This window comes from Notechis scutatus, chromosome Z (genome assembly GCF_049901735.1).
Source record: "Notechis scutatus isolate UNSWTSFEM ecotype Mainland chromosome Z, rNotScu1.2, whole genome shotgun sequence".
In the NCBI taxonomy this organism is placed as follows: Eukaryota; Metazoa; Chordata; class Lepidosauria; order Squamata; family Elapidae; genus Notechis; species Notechis scutatus.
The window spans coordinates 93,906,895-93,925,945 of NC_142025.1; the positions used below are offsets into that span (position 1 = coordinate 93,906,895).

General features: G+C 36.8%; 1 protein-coding gene and 1 long non-coding RNA gene across 2 annotated transcripts in view; one reads left to right on the top strand and one right to left on the bottom strand.

Moving 5' to 3' along the window:
• LOC113424385 (uncharacterized) overlaps positions 1–19,051 on the top strand; it is a 122,793-nt gene that overhangs the window by 88,659 nt on the left and 15,083 nt on the right. Inside the window, exon 2 of the long non-coding RNA XR_015746081.1 lies at positions 16,632–16,730. This is a non-coding gene — a long non-coding RNA (uncharacterized LOC113424385). The remainder of the gene's footprint in view (positions 1–16,631; positions 16,731–19,051) is intronic.
• LOC113424381 (keratin, type I cytoskeletal 12-like) lies at positions 6,259–16,308 on the bottom strand. Its single transcript, XM_026686047.2, has 8 exons — positions 15,712–16,308; positions 14,809–14,891; positions 14,292–14,448; positions 11,005–11,166; positions 10,800–10,925; positions 9,825–10,042; positions 8,152–8,195; positions 6,259–6,592 (listed from the first exon to the last, which is right to left on the bottom strand). Exons 1-8 carry the CDS (start codon positions 16,234–16,236, stop codon positions 6,477–6,479), a joined length of 1,431 nt encoding a protein of 476 aa, XP_026541832.2. The 5' UTR covers positions 16,237–16,308; the 3' UTR covers positions 6,259–6,476.

Below are 19,051 nucleotides of genomic sequence, written 5' to 3' on the forward strand. Positions count from 1 at the left end.
CATTATTAACTATATATTGAATTGAATTATAGTCTGTGCCATCTACCTTTAAGATTATTTTTCTTCTTTGAATTCAGTGCTCACAAATGTGTGTGTGTGCATATACTCACAGGGAGAGTTTAATAGTAATCAAAGATACCTGATAACTTTATTTCCAGGGTTGTTTGATAAGAGCAGGTAAGCCATGTTCAATTCAAGTGTTGATAGCATAATACTTTAATCATTATAGATTAATCTGAATGCTTGGCATCTAGCCAGAGCATAATGCTTTAAAGTGGATCGCTGTACTGTGAGAAAAAGCCTAGAGCAAGGGAGGGGAAGAGAATTTTAGCTATTACATTTCTGTAAATTCACTAGGGAGCGGTATTGGCACATTAAAACATACATGCTACTGAAATTGCAAATATTTCCTCAGAACTTGTAATATGGCAAAGCTAACAGCCCTTTGTGGCGTCAAAGTATATTTAATTAAGTGAGCAAATAATTTATACAAAGCCCACATTTGCCTGATTTTTCCAGAAATGGGTTCAGTTTCTTTGGTTTATCTTAGAGCAGGGGTTCCCAACTTTTTCTATAACCCGCACATCTAGAATGCTTCTGATTTATTCTCGCACCCCTTAAAAAAATAAATAATTATATGCATGTAATCATACATATATGCTATAATTTTGAAATTTTGAAACCCAAGTTTTTCTACCCCCTGGAATATCGTTTCGCACCCCTGGTTAGGAACCCCTGTCTTAGAGGTTCAAGAAAAATTTAGTTACTAGATGCTCCCAGCTCCATTTCGAATATGTGCTGTCTTTCTGGGTTTTTGATTTCTTTTTTTCAAGTTTTATTGTGGCACAGGATCCTTTCGTGAACTTTAAATCTACCAATTAAGTTAATGAATGTAGGGTTACCCACAGTTCTTTCTTCTAAAATCTTAGTACTGTGATCTAGCATTTCATTGTCTTACAAATTAGTCAAATCCAAATTTCCTGGATTTTATTTGAAGTTAGATGTAACTTTTTTTTTTCAGAATTTCCCTTTATTTTTGCACTTGAGAGTTCTTTTTTATGAAGTTTTTCAGAATTTCCTTGTTTCCGTGGAAGGCTCAGGAGTTTAAATAAGAGAAATGCTTATTTTAAATTGCTTCTGTTTTCCAGTTTATGGAGATTGGGCATTTTTAATAAATATAACATACATGTAAAAATCCTCTCCCAATCTCTCTCAAAATGTCATTTTCTCTCATTAGAATTCCAACAGGGAAGATATTGTTGGGAAGAGAAAAATTTAATTTCCTATCCCATGCACCCACTTTGCTCTATAGAAGGCAATGTGACAGCTAAAAAAATGTGATGGTTAAGTTAATATTTTTTGCAGAAATTCAACAATGCTGTGATAATTCAATGATAACTTTGAGAAGCACTTTATCTTTGATTAGAGCAGAATTAATAGAATATGTTCTTATTCAAGCTGGTTTCCAGTCCATACAGACCTAGAAAGTGGTCACTCTATATCAATGTTTCTCAATCTGAGCAAATTTAGATTTGTACACTTCAACTTCCAGCCAATCCACACATTTTAAAGTTGTTGAGATTGAGAAACACTATCCAATACCGTGGATATTCTGTTTCTACTACTGTGGTATGAATTTGTGTTCATTCCTTTCATCATGGAAATGACTAAAAACTTTCCAGATGTCACCAACTTAACTGCTCATTGCTTGATGCTTTGGGGATCTAATATTGCCAGGAACTCTCTGTTTGATACAGTACAGTAATTGTTAAATAGATTGCAGATTAATATATGAATGTCAAACTCATTTTTGTACTGTTCACACATATTTTAAGAACACTGAGACTATCTAGAATCTGATGAGTAGGCAGCATGTTCATAACTAATTACATAAATCTACTTCTCTTTCTTTGTGAGTGTTGCAACAACTGCTAGCTGCAAGAGAATTCGAGGGAGCTAAAATATAGACTAGCAAAAATAGCTGAAACAAGAAAGCAAGGAAGGCACTCATATTAATTATTTTCCCAATCTTCTGATTTTTAACCTCTATGGTAAATTCTGTTTTCGAGATATATATTTGTTTTATTTGAACAGGCATATTGCAGGATAACTGGCCCTTTAATCATTACTTTAACTTTGCAAGTTATACTTCTTTAAAGTATGTTGTCCAAAAATATTCTTATTTTAGATTTACTTTTTCCTGTAGAGCAAATCATTTGAAATAACTATATCTACTTGAACAGACAAGATATTTCTTCAGAATATACCAATCTTGCTCTGTGAATGTTGTTCGCAGTGCCACCAAATCATGTTTCAAGAATGTTTTCTTGAGATCTTTTGAAAAGCCCAATAAATTTGGAACAGGTATTGATTTTTCTTCCTGTGCTATAGTTCTGTGATTTTTGCTGTGACGGCTACTGTAGGAAGGGCAAAATTCTAATTGATTACCAAGCTTTGACATAGTTTCATTTGCTTATCTTTCAAAATGAAATTCCATGGTGTTCCATGTTAAGAATGTGTAGGTTTGCTGATGAAATATTTATGTTCCACATCTATTACTGAACTGAGCAGTTATATTAATACCATATATTGTAAAAAGCTACCTGGCTTTGCTAGACTGCTATATACTATTTCACATTAGAGATAATTTGCTAATGATGTGATAGCAGTTAGCATGGACATATTGGCATTTACCAGAGTAGTGAGAAATATCACTTATAGGTCCCTAACACAACTCTGTTGCATAACTGAATGAGTTTTCAGTGATGCCTGTCAATTTAGTTAATTTCAACCCTTCTTGGAATGAGACACCCTTTTCTTAGTTTCATGTGGCTTAGTCACATGCCTGGACTGGTGCAAAACATTTCATGCGCAGCTGACATTTTAAACCTAAATTGAAAGTACATCTGGTCCAGAAAGTGGCAGCTTATATAGCGATGCACATTTCAGTCTGTCCATGTGATGCTGCTTTGAGAGTTCCACTGACTAGAAGGTTCTGGTTATGCCTTTTAAAGCTGTTCCTTACATACGATCTGGATTTCTTTGGGACTGTCTTATCCTAATTAGTTCTACCCTTCCAATTAGAATCTGTAGGCCCTTCACTAAGACTAGATGTGGCCAAACTATGGATCGCAAGCCACATGTGGTCCTGGACAGCAAATAATGTGGCCCCACAAGATCAAAACTTTTAACATTATGTGATTTATATACATTACCTATATCATATATATTTATATACACTGCTCAAAAAAATAAAGGGAACACTTAAACAACACAATGTAACTCCAAGTCAATCACACTTCTGTGAAATCAAACTGTCCACTTAGGTAGCAACACTGATTGACAATCAATTTCACATGCTGTTGTGCAAATGGAATAGACAACAGGTGGAAAGCATAGGTAGTTAGCAAGACATCCCCAATAAAGGAGTAGTTCTGCAGGTGGTGACCGCAGACCACTTCTCAGTTCCTATGCTTTCTGGCTGATAGTTTGGTCACTTTTGAATGCTGGCAGTGCTTTCACTCTAGTGGTAGCATGAGACGGAGTCTACAACCCACACAAGTGGCTCAGGTAGTGCAGCTCATCCAGGATGGCACATCAATGCAAGCTGTGGCAAGAAGGTTTGCTGTGTCTGTCAGCGTAGTGTCCAGAGCATGGAGGCGCTACCAGGAGACAGGCCAGTACATCAGGAGATGTGGAAGAGGCCGTAGGAGGGCAACAACCCAGCACCAGGACCGCTACCTCCGCCTTTGTGCAAGGAGGGACAGGAGGAGCACTGCCAGAGCCCTGCAAAATGACCTCCAGCGGGCCACAAATGTGCATGTGGCTGCTCAAACGGTCAGAAATGGACTCCATGAGGGTGGTATGAGGGCCTGACGTCCACAGGTGAGGGTTGTGCTTACAGCCCAACACCGTGCAGGATGTTTGGCATTTGCCAGAGAACACCAAGATTGGCAAATTTGCCACTGGCGCCCTGTGCTCTTCACAGATGAAAGCAGGTTCACACTGAGCACATGTGACAGACGTAACAGGGTCTGGAGACGTCATGGAGAATGTTCTGCCTGCAACATCCTCCAGCATGACCGGTTTGGCAGTGGGTCAGTAATGGTGTGGGGTGGCATTTCTTTAGGGGGCTGCACATTCCTCCATGTGCTCGCCAGAAGTAGCCTGACTGCCATTAGGTACCGAGATGAGATCCCCAGACCCCTTGTGAGACCATATGTTGGTGCGGTTGGCCCTGGGTTCCTCCTAATGCACAACAATGTTAGACCTCATGTGGCTGGAGTGTGTCAGCAGTTCCTGCAAGATGAAGGCATTGATGCTATGGACTGGCCCTCCCGTTCCCCAGACCTGAATCCAATTGAGCACATCTGGGACATCATGTCTCGCTCCATCCACCAACGCCATGTTGCACCACAGACTGTCCAGGAGTTGGGGGATGCTTTAGTCCAGGTGTGGGAGGAGATCCCTCAGGAGACCATCCGCCACTTCATCAGGAGCATGCCCAGGCGTTGTAGGGAGGTCAGACAGGCACGTGGAGGCCACACACACTAACTGAGTCTCATTTTGACTTGTTTAAAGGACATTACATCAAAGTTGGATCAGTCTGTAGTGTTTTTTTCCACTTTAATTTTGAGTGTAACTCCAAATCCAGACCTCCATGGGTTGCTAAATTTGATTTCCATTGATAATTTTTGTGTGATTTTGTTGTCAGCACATTCATCTATGTAATGAACAAAGTATTTAATAAGAATATTTCATTCATTCAGATCTAGGATGTCTTATTTTTGTGTTCCCTTTATTTTTTTGAGCAGTGTATAAAAGTAAAGGTTTCCTCCTCCAGACGTTTTCGACTCTAGGGGGCAGTGCTCATCTCTGTGTTTTAGCCAAGGGAGCATTGTCTGAAGAGTCATGTGACTATATACCAAAGGCACACAGAACATTGTTACCTTCCTATAAAGTGAGAAATCTATTTACCTACTTGCATTTTCATGCTTTCAAACAGCAAGGTGAGTAGGAGCAGGAACAGGAGTTTACCCTTGAACCTGGACTGTCAGCTTTCCAGTTGACAAGCTCAGCATCTTTAACAGCTGAACCACCTCCCCCCCCCAAAAATATATATATATAAGTAACCCAAGACAATTCCTCTTTACTCATTATGGTTCAGGCAAGTCAAAAGGTTGGACACTCATGATTTAAACGCTGTTAATTTCAGGAGCTGAGGAGTCAGATTTTTTTTCCAACTGCTGTCTCCTTTGAATAGTATTCTCTTGAGATCTGGACATTCTGGGTTTCAGAAAGGGCATCAAAAGCTGAGTTTTTCAACAGGACTTGGAGATGGATAAGCTACTCCCTGCTGTAATGTTGAGATGAATGAATGTATTTCATATAGTTGCTGCCTTTGTGTTATTTTATTAGTGTTTTTGTGTACTTTTTCACATTTACATAAATACAATAGGTAAGGTCCTACAGTAAGTAAGGTCCATGTTTCATGCTAGCGATTGCAATAACTTAGAACTTAATTCATGTGGAAAAATGGCAGTTTTTAAAAACTAGATTCCCTGCAGATATATATTCTGGAGATTATCACTACTTGTGGAAGATATCAGATTATTATGTCATATGGCAAGATATGCAACAGTGACATATGTGGCATTATTTGATATTGTTACAAAGTGTCTGGTTGCTTTTCTCGTCTACAAAGAGACAGGCTAATTGAGCTTAAGATCGCACATCACATATCACTATTATTAAACACATACTTGATTGTATAAGCAAAAATTAGGGCATGCCACTTCATGGGATAGAGGTATGTCTAAAAGTTGCCACTAATGATAGGAGGTAATACAAGGCAAATGATAATGTCAATTCAATTTAATTAATGCCCAATTAATATACATTAAGTAAAACAAAATCTGTTTCCCGACTCTGTCATTTTGATTCACTTTGTTCATTTTCATTTTTGAGGTGGAAGGGTGAAGGGGAAGATATATATATATAATACTTTTACTTACATACATACATACATACATACATACATACATACATACATACATACATACATATTAAAGTAAAAGTGTTTACTATATAACACTCCTAATGATTTAATTGCTGCAGCAAACATTTATTTTTTCATAGGTATGCCTAAAATGTAGAGCATCTCTATATTTATTGAAATAAAGCAGTTTTAAAATACTATAAATAAAACATGTTTGCAGACTTCAGTGGAGATTTTTGATAATGAGCACAGCAACACTGTTGTAACTTGCAAATAGTGAAAAAGTTTATTATGCTACTCAAGCTAAAAGAAAGCACATTTTGAGGTGTATTTTAGAAACTTGCATAAAAAAGTAGATAGAAATTAGAAAGTTTTAAAGAAAAAACTTATTGCTTTTTAAAAAAAGAATGATTTCTAAGTCTAGCTTTTGAAGAAGTTTTTTCTTGCTTCTGTGTTAGAAAGTTTATAAAATGGAAAGTTATTTTTGTAATTTACTCGATGGCTTCTCTTCAACTGATTTGACTTGGGAAGAAACCACTCTGCCATCCACCATTTCCTCTACGATTGTTTTAACCATTCTGGTTTTTGTTGACTCTGAAATAAAATACATACAGTACAATGTTATTTATTTCTTTATCAAATGTTTATTTATTTCTCATCAAAAGCAACTCTGGGTAGTGGATAACAATAGATAAAAACAGAAATTATAAAAACAGCAAAAATAAATATAAAAGCCATAGTAATAAATTACATAAAAACCAAAAATATAAACCATAGATGAAGAGAGAATTTTTTTTAAAAAAAACCTCAACAATGGACCCCTCCAGACAATCTCCAGTTTTGCGGGAGACTTCAGGTTTGGACACATAACCAGATCTGTGGCCTTTTAGAATAATAAAAGAGAAGAGGTCAACTTAATTTTTTTTTGTGGGCGAAAAGAATGTGCTATAAGGCAGGTGCCATGGCAGAGAAGGCATATGTCCTGGGACACACCAAATGTAGATCATGTTGGAATAAATAAGTCCCCTGGGGAGAAAAATAGTTGTAGAAAAATGCAAGCAAGGATAGGTGTAACACTCTATTTTTAATCATCCTTGTCTGGTTTGAATTGGAGACTTCTGCTTTTGCTAGGTTCAAACATTAAGCTATAAATATACTTTTAAATTTTTGATTGCTGTTATGTGTGAATCCAGTCAATATATCCTGAATATATTGAATCCGGGCAATATATCCACAAGATATAGTTAAAAAGAACCATGTTTCAGTGTCATGTGGTAATCCAGCTAATATTTTAATTCAACATTAAGAAAATAAGTTTTAGTATTACATTAATAATAAGGATGAGTAGTTAAAGTATCTAAAACCAAACACATTAATATGGGCAAATCTGTAGCCTTTTCATAAGTCTCAAGTATATGCAATGAATATTGTACTGTGATTTTCAAGATGAGCTTTTCAGGAAAGAGGCATAAAAAAAGTTAATGCTCTTTATTTTAATAAGATACAATCTCGGAGTTGAAGGCCAGTTCAAATTCCTCTCTTCCCATCTTAATACTAAAGAAAATCAAGGCAGGATTGTGTACTCTATTTTACCAATACTCCCTTGTTCCGTCCTTTAGTATGTCCATGGCTAACTCTGTACCCTACTCCTTTACAAATAGCTTCAATACTCAGTAGCTTCAAATAGCTTCAGTACTCAGCATCTATCAACTCTGTACCCTACTCCTTTACAAATAGCTTCAATACTCAGTAGCTTCAAATAGCTTCAGTACTCAGCATCTATCATTTGGTAATGATGAGGGGCAGAAGTATAATATGTATGATTTGATAATTATTGTTTTTCAATGGGTTAGGTTAGGGTCTTTTAAATTTGTAATGCAGAGTGATATGGTCATGCCAGCACAGGGGTTACCCCTGTATGCTCAGCTTCCTTGAAGCCAACACACTTAGCTACAATTCCATCATCCACCCAGGGCCTAGGTACACTTGTCTGAGAGGCTTCATTCAAAGCAGATCTGGAATAGGGAACATCAAGATGAAAGGGGATATTGCAAAAAATATTGCAAGGGCATAGGAGAGGTAGTATATTGTTAATGTGAAAGAAAATAACAGGAAGTACTACAAGCAAGATTTTATAGAAATATATGCATTACCTTTCATAGGAGGTCCTGAACTGTAGACAGTTGTGGAATATCCTCTGTAAAGAAAGAATTTATGTTTTGTAAATATTCAGCTCTTTCTCAGTACCATCAGTGGGATTTATAAAGCATTGGGCTTTATAAAAATCTTGTTCCTCCACTGTGTGGTCCTTATCATTGTCAACTTCCAAGTATGGATGTCAGGGCACTTCTTCCAAGCTTATTCATTCCCACCATCTTTTCTCCACCCATCTTGAATTGCCCCCTAAAAAATCCTCTTTATCAGCATGACGTTGGCTTTCTCTAATTCTAATCCCTGTTCTGCCTGTATTGCATTTGTTTTAAATAATTGTAATTACTGCTTCTGTCTAAGGTGACAAAGCCTAATAGATTTTCTATAGCTTGAGACGGTGTTGAAAGAATAGGGGAAATATTTTTTTAGCATCAGATTTAGCTAAGATTCACAGTACTAAATCTGCTCAGTTATGAGTTGGGAACATGCTATGAGGATATAGCAGAAAATTATGTTGTCAGGGCACTTATGAGCTAAGGTTAGATGCAAGAGGGGAAAGGTTATCTGGAGCTGTCTGATCATGGAAAGCCTGAGACTAATTTTAGGAGAGAGACTCTTTTGAGATCATCTGGGAAAATGTAGGGTATGGGGAGTAATCTTGGTATGATCTGCCAATCTATGCTTCCCCTCTCTGGAGAGAAATATGAACTGGGTAGGGGAACCACAGAAAAGTTATACACTGGAACATTTGTTCCAAACCATGTCTACAGCTCAGAACAAATCTAATCTTCTAAGGTGGTGAAGGGATGGATTTGTCATGAATGAAGGTGCATCTGAGGATAATGTTGCAGGATCCAATCTGGGTTGGTCACCAGGACCAGAGGCTTAGTCTTCTGAGTTTTCGGACTGATGCTGGAGCCCATCCTCAAGGAACTTTTCTCTCACCAGAATAGTTGATTTGTTTGTATTTAAAATGTGCAAGTGCAGTTTTATGATGATGGATGAAGTATAACTCCTATAGGGTAGGATTTCTTGCATATGCTATGCTTCGCTTTCAGCATGTAGCTTAAGATGGGAATAACATTACTATAACCAAATTCTGAAAGTAAGTATTATATCAGTACATTCAATATATTTGAACAGAATAAATGCTCTCCAAGTCCCATTTATTAAATGTTGTCATTTTATGGGACCTAAGAAATATTTGCTGTTATAATAGTCTGTTTGGTCTCTGCTTAAAGTTAATGTTTCTCTGTGTTATGAGTGTTGAGCTTTTTGTTGTGTTTTGCTTTAATGGTTGTCTTTGGTCTGAGCTGCCTTGTTTTATGTCTTAATTGTTTTAATTTAGTGTTTTGAATCCATTGGAATGATTGGCTATATTAAATCTAATAAATCATCATCATCTTATTGTTCATGTTTCACTTACTTTGGAAGGGTTTTTTCCTACAGAAAATAAAAGTGATTCACATATATCATATAAGTTGTCATGTGGAACATACCACAGGCTCAAAGCTTCAGAATTTGTTCTGAAACTAATCAGATGGAGGGCTGGTATTTATATATTGTGAGAGCAAATGTCATAATAAATGTGTTTTCCAGGTGCTACAACACATCTTACTCTATTCTGATGTAAGAATGTATTTTTTTCCAATTACATATGCTGCAAATTCCTTACCCCGCTTCTCCTTCCAATAGGCGGTGGTAGGTCTCAATCTCCTTTTCCAGACGTGTCTTTATTCCTAACAGTTGCTGATATTCGGCATTTTGGTTTTCCATATCCGACCGGATCTGCAGAAGTTGTTCTTCCAAACTGCTGATCTGAGCCTGCATTTGGCCAAGCTGATCACAGTAATTTCTTTCTGTTTCTGCTAAAGTGCCTTCAAGGGATTGTTTCTGTTGAGAGACAGGCAGTGGCAAAATGAAGCAGCAGTTGCTGAATTAAACAGTTGGAAGAAAGTTCTGGATTGCAAGCCAATATTTAATAGAATATTATAACTATATTCTATATGGTAGGTGAGTGGTTGAAAGAACCATTCATGTTCTACTGCAATGTCAAGCTAATTTTTCTTTCTTTAGTAGTAACTCTAGACAGGACAGATTTGATATAATTTTTCTTTTGGCTAATAAGAACGACTACTTTATATAATATCTCCAAATTTTGTTTGCTAGCTTTTTGAACACAGCAAATGATGACTTCTGCAGCATGAACTTTAAGACTATCACTTACATTCTTAATTAATTATAATGTATTTTAATTAATGGGCAGATATGCCATAAGGACTTTTTTTGTCTGCTTATTTGTTTTTAAGCGTGCTGGCCTCTGGCTGGAGTAAAATTAGATTGGTATAATACTTGAACCACACAAAATGTCGTTATTTATAATGTGCCAATTAGAAAGACATTTACAAAGACAAAGCTGTAATCTCATGTTAACTTGGAAATAAATCCTATTAATTTCAGTGTGATTTACTAATTCCAGATAAGTAGATACAACCCACAGATGGTTGATTGAGTTAATTAACTTTGGTTAATTCCAGAAAACTGAAAGAAGAGGTGGACTACCCGGCTGTAGGTTAGGCAGGGAAGCTGACCTTGTACCACCCAATGTTTCCATGCAGAAGAAATCAAGCTGGTGTGGCAGTACACTTACCATAGCAATCTGAGCCTGAAGCTCCAGTTCCAAGCCTTGCATGGTACGCCTCAGTTCAGTAACTTCACTTTTGCTTGAACTCAGTTGGTCCACATTGGCAGATATCTCTTGCCTCAATGCTCCAACCTAGACAAGTCAGAGAACAATATTTAGCGGGCTGCATAGAACATTTCCTGTGTTTGACACTCAAGCAGATTGTTCTTGCCTGTTTATTGAACTGTTCTTCTGCTTCTCTCCGGTTTTTGTCTGCAAGTTCTTCGTATTGGGCTCTCATATCATTCAGAAGTTTAGTCAAATCAACTCCAGGAGCAGCATCCATTTCCACAGTGACATCACCACTGGTAATTCCTCGGAAACTCATCAATTCCTGTGGTAGAGAAATGTGGTAGACATTGTGACAATTATATGATAGAAATTGATGGACAACAAATAAGATGATGTATTCTGGATATCTCTGATTCTGTTTTTATTCTCATGCATCTTCCCCATTTTACATTTCCAGATGAAACATTTCCAGATGAATCTTCTTTCAATATGGATGATACGTAGCACCTAATGGAAGAACAACAGTTTGAAGGCATATGACTAGCAGTGTCCTGCATGTAACTATATTGTGCTACAGAGGGAAATAACAAGTGCTGCCTTTTGGCATCTGCTATCCAAGGCAATTGCCACATTAGGCTTAGCAAAACCCATTTAAATGATTGGGGTGATTTATTATTTATTCAATTTGCAAGGTAGCAAATCATCATGTTCTAAGACAAATTACTAAATTTAAAAACCAGTCCAAAATAAATAATAAAAAGGAGCAGGGAGGAAATGTAAAAAAAATAAAAAATCACCATTTAACCATTGTTCATATGATTTAACCATTGTTCATATGAGTTCACAAATTACCAAGGACAAGATCCTACTGGAAGAACCAAGTTCCTAAAATAATAGCAGGCCTTCCAGGGTTCAGAGGCAATATGCGCAGAAGGGTTGAGATAGCAATAGAGAAGGCATCTATCCAAGGATCCAGTGTGACACTGGTGTTGAAGGGATCTGCAGTATGATAAATGAATCCTCATTTATTACAGGCAGAGCAGAACTTACTGGATGATTTGAGTATACTTAGTTTTGCAATTCAGTTTTTCACTGAATTCTTTTTTAGGGAACTATTTTTAGAACTATTTAGAATTTTTAGTTCTAGTTCTCTAGAACTATTTTTCTAGAGAACTCTCAGAGAACTATTGGCAGTTTTAAAGGAGATAGTTTAACCTGGGAAATATTTTGATCCTGAATTAGTTTCCTCTATCAATCCTTATAAAATTCAACTGTACTTTTTTTTAATTTAAATATTCATCTCTAGAGAAGTAGTGGTTTTATTTGTGGCATTGTCTGTCTATCATATCTATCTATCTATCTATCTATCTATCTATCTATCTATCTATCTCATCTGATCTGATCTGTCTGGAACCCACATTGCATATCGGACATTAACACAATTGAGAGAGTCCAGAGATATTTCACGAGAAAGTCCTCCACTCCTCTAAGGTAACAGAATACCTTATGCCACCAGACTTGAAATTTTAGGCTTAGACAACTTAGAACTACACTGACTTTGGTCCGACCTCAGCGTAGTACATAAAATTATCCATTGCAATGTCCTATCCATCAATGACTACTTCAGCTTCAACCACAACAATACACGAGCACACAATAGATACAAACTCAAGGTAAACTGCACCAAACTCGATTGCAGAAAATACCACTTCAGCAACAGAGTGGTCAGTGTCTGGAATACTCTACCTGACTCTGTGGTTTCTTCCTCAAACCCCAAACACTTTAACCTTAGACTGTCTACTGTTGACCTCACCCATTCCTAAGAGGTGTTTAAGGGGTGTGCATAAGCGCACCAACGTGCCTACCGTCCCTGTCCTAATTTTTCCTTTTATTCTTACCTATTTCTTGTACCTATTTCACGTAATCATGTTTATACTTATATCTGTTATCTAATACATGTTTGACAAATAAAATAAATAAATAAAATAAATATCTATTGCCACATATATAATTAGAGGGGAAGTATAGAAGCTATGAATAAAGAAAGGGCATATTTATAAAGGGAAACCAACCTTGGATAAATATATGAATGTTGGATTATAATGCGGGGTGCTTAAGAGAGTACCAAGGACATTCATTTCTACCCTGTGACATTCATTTATTCCTGTATTCTTACTCATGTTTATACTTTTACCTATTATCTTGTAAGCGATTGACAAATCAAATCAAATAAATAAATAAATGAATGAATGAATTATTATCCTTTAAAATGTTTTCATTTAGCCACTAGATGGCAGACATAACTGGAGTAGGGAATTTTCAGTGCTTCTTAGAAAGGGGAGAAGAAATTAGAACGAAAATCTACAATTCCTTTTGTCCATTGTTATCACACACATATAAATGTACTGTTTCAAAGCAACACATTAGTATCTATACACTCTATTGTGGTTGTAGTTTTTCCAACAGCTAGGATTTTTCCAGACAGTCCAGTTGCCTCTTGAAAAAGCACCTTTGGGACAACTATGACCTGGATGACTGAGAATCTTCATAGATATCTTCTGAAATAAACACTTAAAACTAATATCGTTTATTGTCTGTCATTTATCTACTTTGCATTTTGCCTGGTAAAAGCCCTTTCCCCCCCAATTGGTGGCCATTTTCTACCAATACTATGGTGTTGCCAGTGGCAGATTCAACTCCAAGTTTGAGAAAATCCTGGATACAGGGCATTACTTTATCTTGAGGCAGAAACCTGAAAAGTTTCCTTTACAGCAGTGTGTGCAGCTGCAGCAAAAGTGCATATGGATTTAACCATTGTTTCAATGCATTGGGAAAGTGCTATAAAAAAGAATTATTTGTGTGGAATTGTAACTAAATTCTACTCAGTACCAAAATTTTCTTGCTCCCCCGCCCGCTCCACTGGTTGCCAGAGATCGACAATGGGGATAAGAGCCGGGGACAGAAATTTGTATGAGCAATCTGGAAAATGACATTTGGAAATGAACAAAATTCTATGCTTTTCGTCAAAGGAGAACCATTCCTGTCATCTAACAGCAGCTATACCTGCCAGTGTCAGGAATATATCCTGATAAAATATATCTCTGAGGCTTGATTGCAGGAAATACGACTTCAGCAATAGAGTGGTCAATGTCTGGAATACTCTACCCGACTCTGTAGTTTCTTCCCCAAACCCCAGAAACTTTAACCTTAGACTGTCTACTATTGACCTCACCCCTTTCCTAAGAGGCCTGTAGGGGGGCGTGCATAAGCGCACCAACGTGCCTACCGTCCCTGTCCTATTGTTTCTCTTATTCTTTTATTTTTCTTATATGTACCCATTTCATGTATTCACAACTATGTATACATTTATACTTATTATCTTGTAAACAATTGGCAAATCAAATAAATAAATAAATAAATGAGGCTTTAGAAAAACCTTTCTCCCACCTCTTCGTGGTTCTTCTTCAGGTAGAGAAGTTCCTCATTCAGGCTCTCAATCTGCAACTCTAGATCTGATTTATTCATGGTTAGATCATCCAAGACTCTGCGTAAGCCATTGATATCACTCTCCACATTTTGATGTAGGAACAACTCATTTTCATACCTTTAAAGTTGATAGAAGAATGACATTTTAGCAACAAAACTTAGGCTCATATACTGCTTCATAGTACTTCACAGAAGTTTGCAGAGTCAGCATATTTCCCCCAACAATCCGGGTCCTCATTTTACTGGCCTTGAGAAGGCTGAGTCAACCTTCAGCTGGTCAGGATCAAACTCCTGGTAGTGGGCTGAATTAGCAATCCTATATTCACTACACCACCCTAGCTCATTATCATTTATAGTAATCATTTAAGGAGTGCAGATGGATTTATAATCAAGGATGATTTAAAAAACTGAATAGGTGGTAGGTTGGAGGAAAGTTAAACACATGTTTTCCTTTCCTGAGTGAAATTGTTTTACTTACTTAAGTTTGAAATCATCAGCAGCTAGTCGAGCATTATCAACTTGTAATACAATCCCAGCATTCTCAATTGTATGTCGACATATCTATAATCAAACATTTAAAAGAAATACATTCATTCCCCGAAATTCTGGATACTTTGCATCTAAGAATATAGGCATGCACACAGGTATACATACACATGCATACACACAAGCACACAGAGACATAAATACACAAGAATCATCTTTACTCTTGCTATCTTAAGTTATTTAAATTCAACATACACACAAAACATACATGAGGATAGCTAACCTATTTAAATTCAGGAGTTAAGTTCAATAACTAAATTGAAAAGTCTGAATCAAAATATGCTAAACCAAGAACTGGATTCCCACCACAGGCTGAATCATAAATGACCTCATTCTATCTTCACCTAGCCCTTAGTGTGCTCAGCTTATGTGTGCAGTTTATCTATCACTTAAATTTTCATAGGCTCTAGGCAATTTATAGGTATTAAATATAAATTAGAATAAAAAAATCTTAGGTAAGTAACAAAAATGAAATAAATAAGTATATATATATATAAGAATATGAATCATCTAACCATTCTGGAACTTGATTTTCACACCATAATTATCAATAAACCAAGTTTAATTTTAAAATGGCCAGAGTAGGATGGAGTGTGAATGAAATGCTTTAAGCATTCAATGATGTATAATTTTCCTGTTGCCCAACACAAATGATTTCCTTGAGGGATATGGGAAACTTTACTAGTGCTGGTTATTCCATGCTGAAAAAGAGAACCCTTACTGTAATGACTTAATTAGGAAGTATTAAAGGTGGAAAGTTATTGACAACTTACTGAGTCTGGAAAGAGTGTCCACTGAAGTTGGAATACTTTGTGAAAGTATTTGAGCTACTTACCTGGTTCCGAAGATCTTCAATGATGTTAAAATACTTGCTGTAATCTCGATCAGTGTCAGGGGTGCTGAATTTGGCATACCATTCCTTGATTTTGACTTCTAGCTCAGCATTTGCCTCTTCAAGAGCATGTACTTTGCCCAAATAGTTAGCAAGGCGGTCATTAAGATTCTGCATGGTTTGCTTCTCATCGCCTGTGAGGAGACCTCCATCTCCTCCTCCCACGCCAAAGCCACCACCAAAGCCACCTGCAAAACTGCCACTGGCAAAGCCACCACCCATGCCAGCACCATATCCTCCAGCAAGGCTTCCTCCACCAAAACCCCCTCCTCTATAACCCCCTCCACTATAACCCCCTCCACTATAACCCCCTCCACTATAACCCCCTCCACTATAACCTCCAGCGAACTTGGAACCACCACTGAAGCCTACACCACTTGACAGTCTAACAGATCCCCCACCTCCACCTCCCATACTATAGGAGGATATCTGCCGAGAAGAACCTGATGTGAGGACAGAGAGAGCCATAGTGTTTGAGCAAGAAGGAAGGCCTGTACCGTGCCAGCAAGCAAGCTGATTTAGAAAGAGTGCTTTGGCTTGGTGGGCTTTTGAAGTTTATATACAAAGTTAATGGGGTGTATTGTTTCCGCCCCATCACTGCAAAAAGGATTCCTTGCCAAGCCAAAAGCATTACGTCCATGGCCAGATAATAATTTTCTCTAATTAAAAAGTGATGTTATCAACTTCTGCTTTTTGGAAATATGTTCCCTTGGGTTATTTGTTGTGCCAGCTTTGTGGATCAGGTGGGATGGAAAAGAGCCAGATCTGTTTTACTTTTCTTTTTATCCTTAAAATTTGATGAGCTACTCTTTTTGTCTTTTGCTCCTCAGCAACACTTTCTTTTAACTTTAGATTGCAAACAGCTCCAGCCCCCAGGCACAGCTCTTTTAACTGAAAGAGGAAGCCAAACAAAGCTTCAAGGAACGTGTATGAACAAAACCAATAGTATTCCATTTCATTTGGTAAGGATTTATTTCCCTCTTCTCTTTTTAATCAAACAAATACAGATCTTAAATACCTTGTCATTAGTTTGGCTCAAACCTTCGTAGCTGATATTAAAAATCTTTGATGTTATATTGGAATTCATAATTTGATGTGCAGCCTGTCTTTGCAAGTTCTTAGAGATGGGATGGGAACTGAGATTAATAGACTAAATGTTTTTCTTTCACAGTAACTCTAAGATGGAACAGAACAAGTTATTTTAGATGTGGATCACCAACATTTTATTTCCACTAATTCTTCTGCAGATACTATTGCCAGCATTTCCCAGCAGATCATGTTTAACATTGTAGTTTTCTCCTTTGCTTTTCTATGTTATATGTTTTGGCTTTAAAATGTTCTGGCCAATGTTTTAGAAAGCACTGTATCACAGATCTCCTATTCTTACATTTCTCTTTTTTGCTTCATATTAGGCTCTTACTTTGCTTTTGAAATCAAGCTAAACTGGGATATATACAAAAAAGAAAAGAAGAAGGAAAAAACCTTCTCACCCCTAAGGATGGCATGTGTCTTCCTTAATCCTGACATCATGTATGAAAAACAGATTAAATACATGTACTAAAACAGTTAAAATCATTATGGGCATTTCTACATTAGAGCTTCAATGTAGCATTGCCATGATTGTTTATTTTAAAGGGGCTTCCGATCTTGTTACCTTACATTAGGAATCATCAAGGGTCTTCCTAGCCCTTTTTATGTTTATTTGTTTACCAAACTTAGAAAAAAATGGGTGGGAAGGAAAGACAAAATATCTACATGTTTGAAGAAAATAGTCAGAAACCTCTGGAAAGATATAAATGTTTTCCAGCCTGTTTGCCTTAAGATTTGAAAATCCCACACTCTGAAGTATCACTTGTGTCTAGAGACATTAGAAATGACGTGCTAAATATGATATGAATTAAAATAGCAATAGGACAACAATGTCTTGTTGAACTTTTATGCCCATCAGCTCTAGCCATCATGGTCAATTGTGAGGAGTGATGCACACTCCAATCTAACAACAGTTGGATGGCCACATGGCTCATCCATGCCTTAAACAAAATATGTTCTACTATGAATATTACTATATTTTCCTTAAGACTCCCTCTCAAAGCCAAAATTGTGGGAAGTTATGGGAGATAAATAAAGCAAGATAAATTGTCTCTTAAAAACTTCATCCACAAGCATCCCATCCCTGTAGCAGATTTTTCTGCTTCCATTGTGGAAGAAAAAAGTTAGAGGCCTGCACAATGGTTGACTAATATTCCTTTTGATTTGTGGTTTCTTTGGCCTGCCTCAAAAATCACATTTGGCTTCTCTCTGATCACTTTCTCCTTTTATATTCAATATCCAGGATTCTATTTGAGTAAGATGATTGAAGCTCTCTTTAATGGATTAACTCTTTGTCGCTTTCCATTCACCTCATTGTTGGGAAAAAATGGTCCATTCCAGAAACATGTACAGCACTTACCTACTTCACTACTCTCCTTGCAAGCAACCTTGGCCATTTATCAACTCTTTTCCTTAGCTGCATAAGATCAAAGCAGCATTTGAAGCATCCATAGGGCAAAGAGGGGAAAGTGACACCCTTTTTTCTTATTGTGTGTGCCTCCAGTACTGTTGAGTTGTAGCATGTTGCATCATGATCCTTACTTGTAAAGAATGCCTTAGAGTGTAAAACAAAAATCTTTTTTCTCAAGGGCCAAAGAAACTGCTAGATGTCTAAGTAGTTATTATTTCTCTTGATATAGATTAATTCTAGGTATATTTTCAGCCTTATGTTAAAAATCTTTTGTTCTATATTAAAATGTGATTCCTGAGAATTATAAACTGATTAATCTACCTATGCATGTTGATAGAATTATAAATGTTTACTATTTATGTTAGGCTTCCTGTTTCATTTGGTCTTGGAAATGGCAAATTTAAGTTATGTGAGATTAAATTTATATTGTAATTTGCACCATAAAGTTTAATTGATATACTGAATTTTATGAAACTGTTTGTTTTCAGAAAATGTTTTCTGTAACTGTGTGTCCCTAATATCTGAATAGATTGCTAAATGATAAAGTGTTTGGTTGCGTGCAGTATTGTTAATGTGAATCAGTTGCCAGGGGTATCTGCAAAGCTAGTGTGGTGGTTAAAATGTGGAAGAATCTATATTATTCATTGCACAAATTTGTCTACTGTGCTAATTGCAACGTTTCCTGAACTGGAAGCCCTTGCTTATAGTCACTCATGTCTTGGTCACATCCCATTTGGATTACTACATGGTGTTGCCCTTGAATATCACCTGAAAACTTCATCT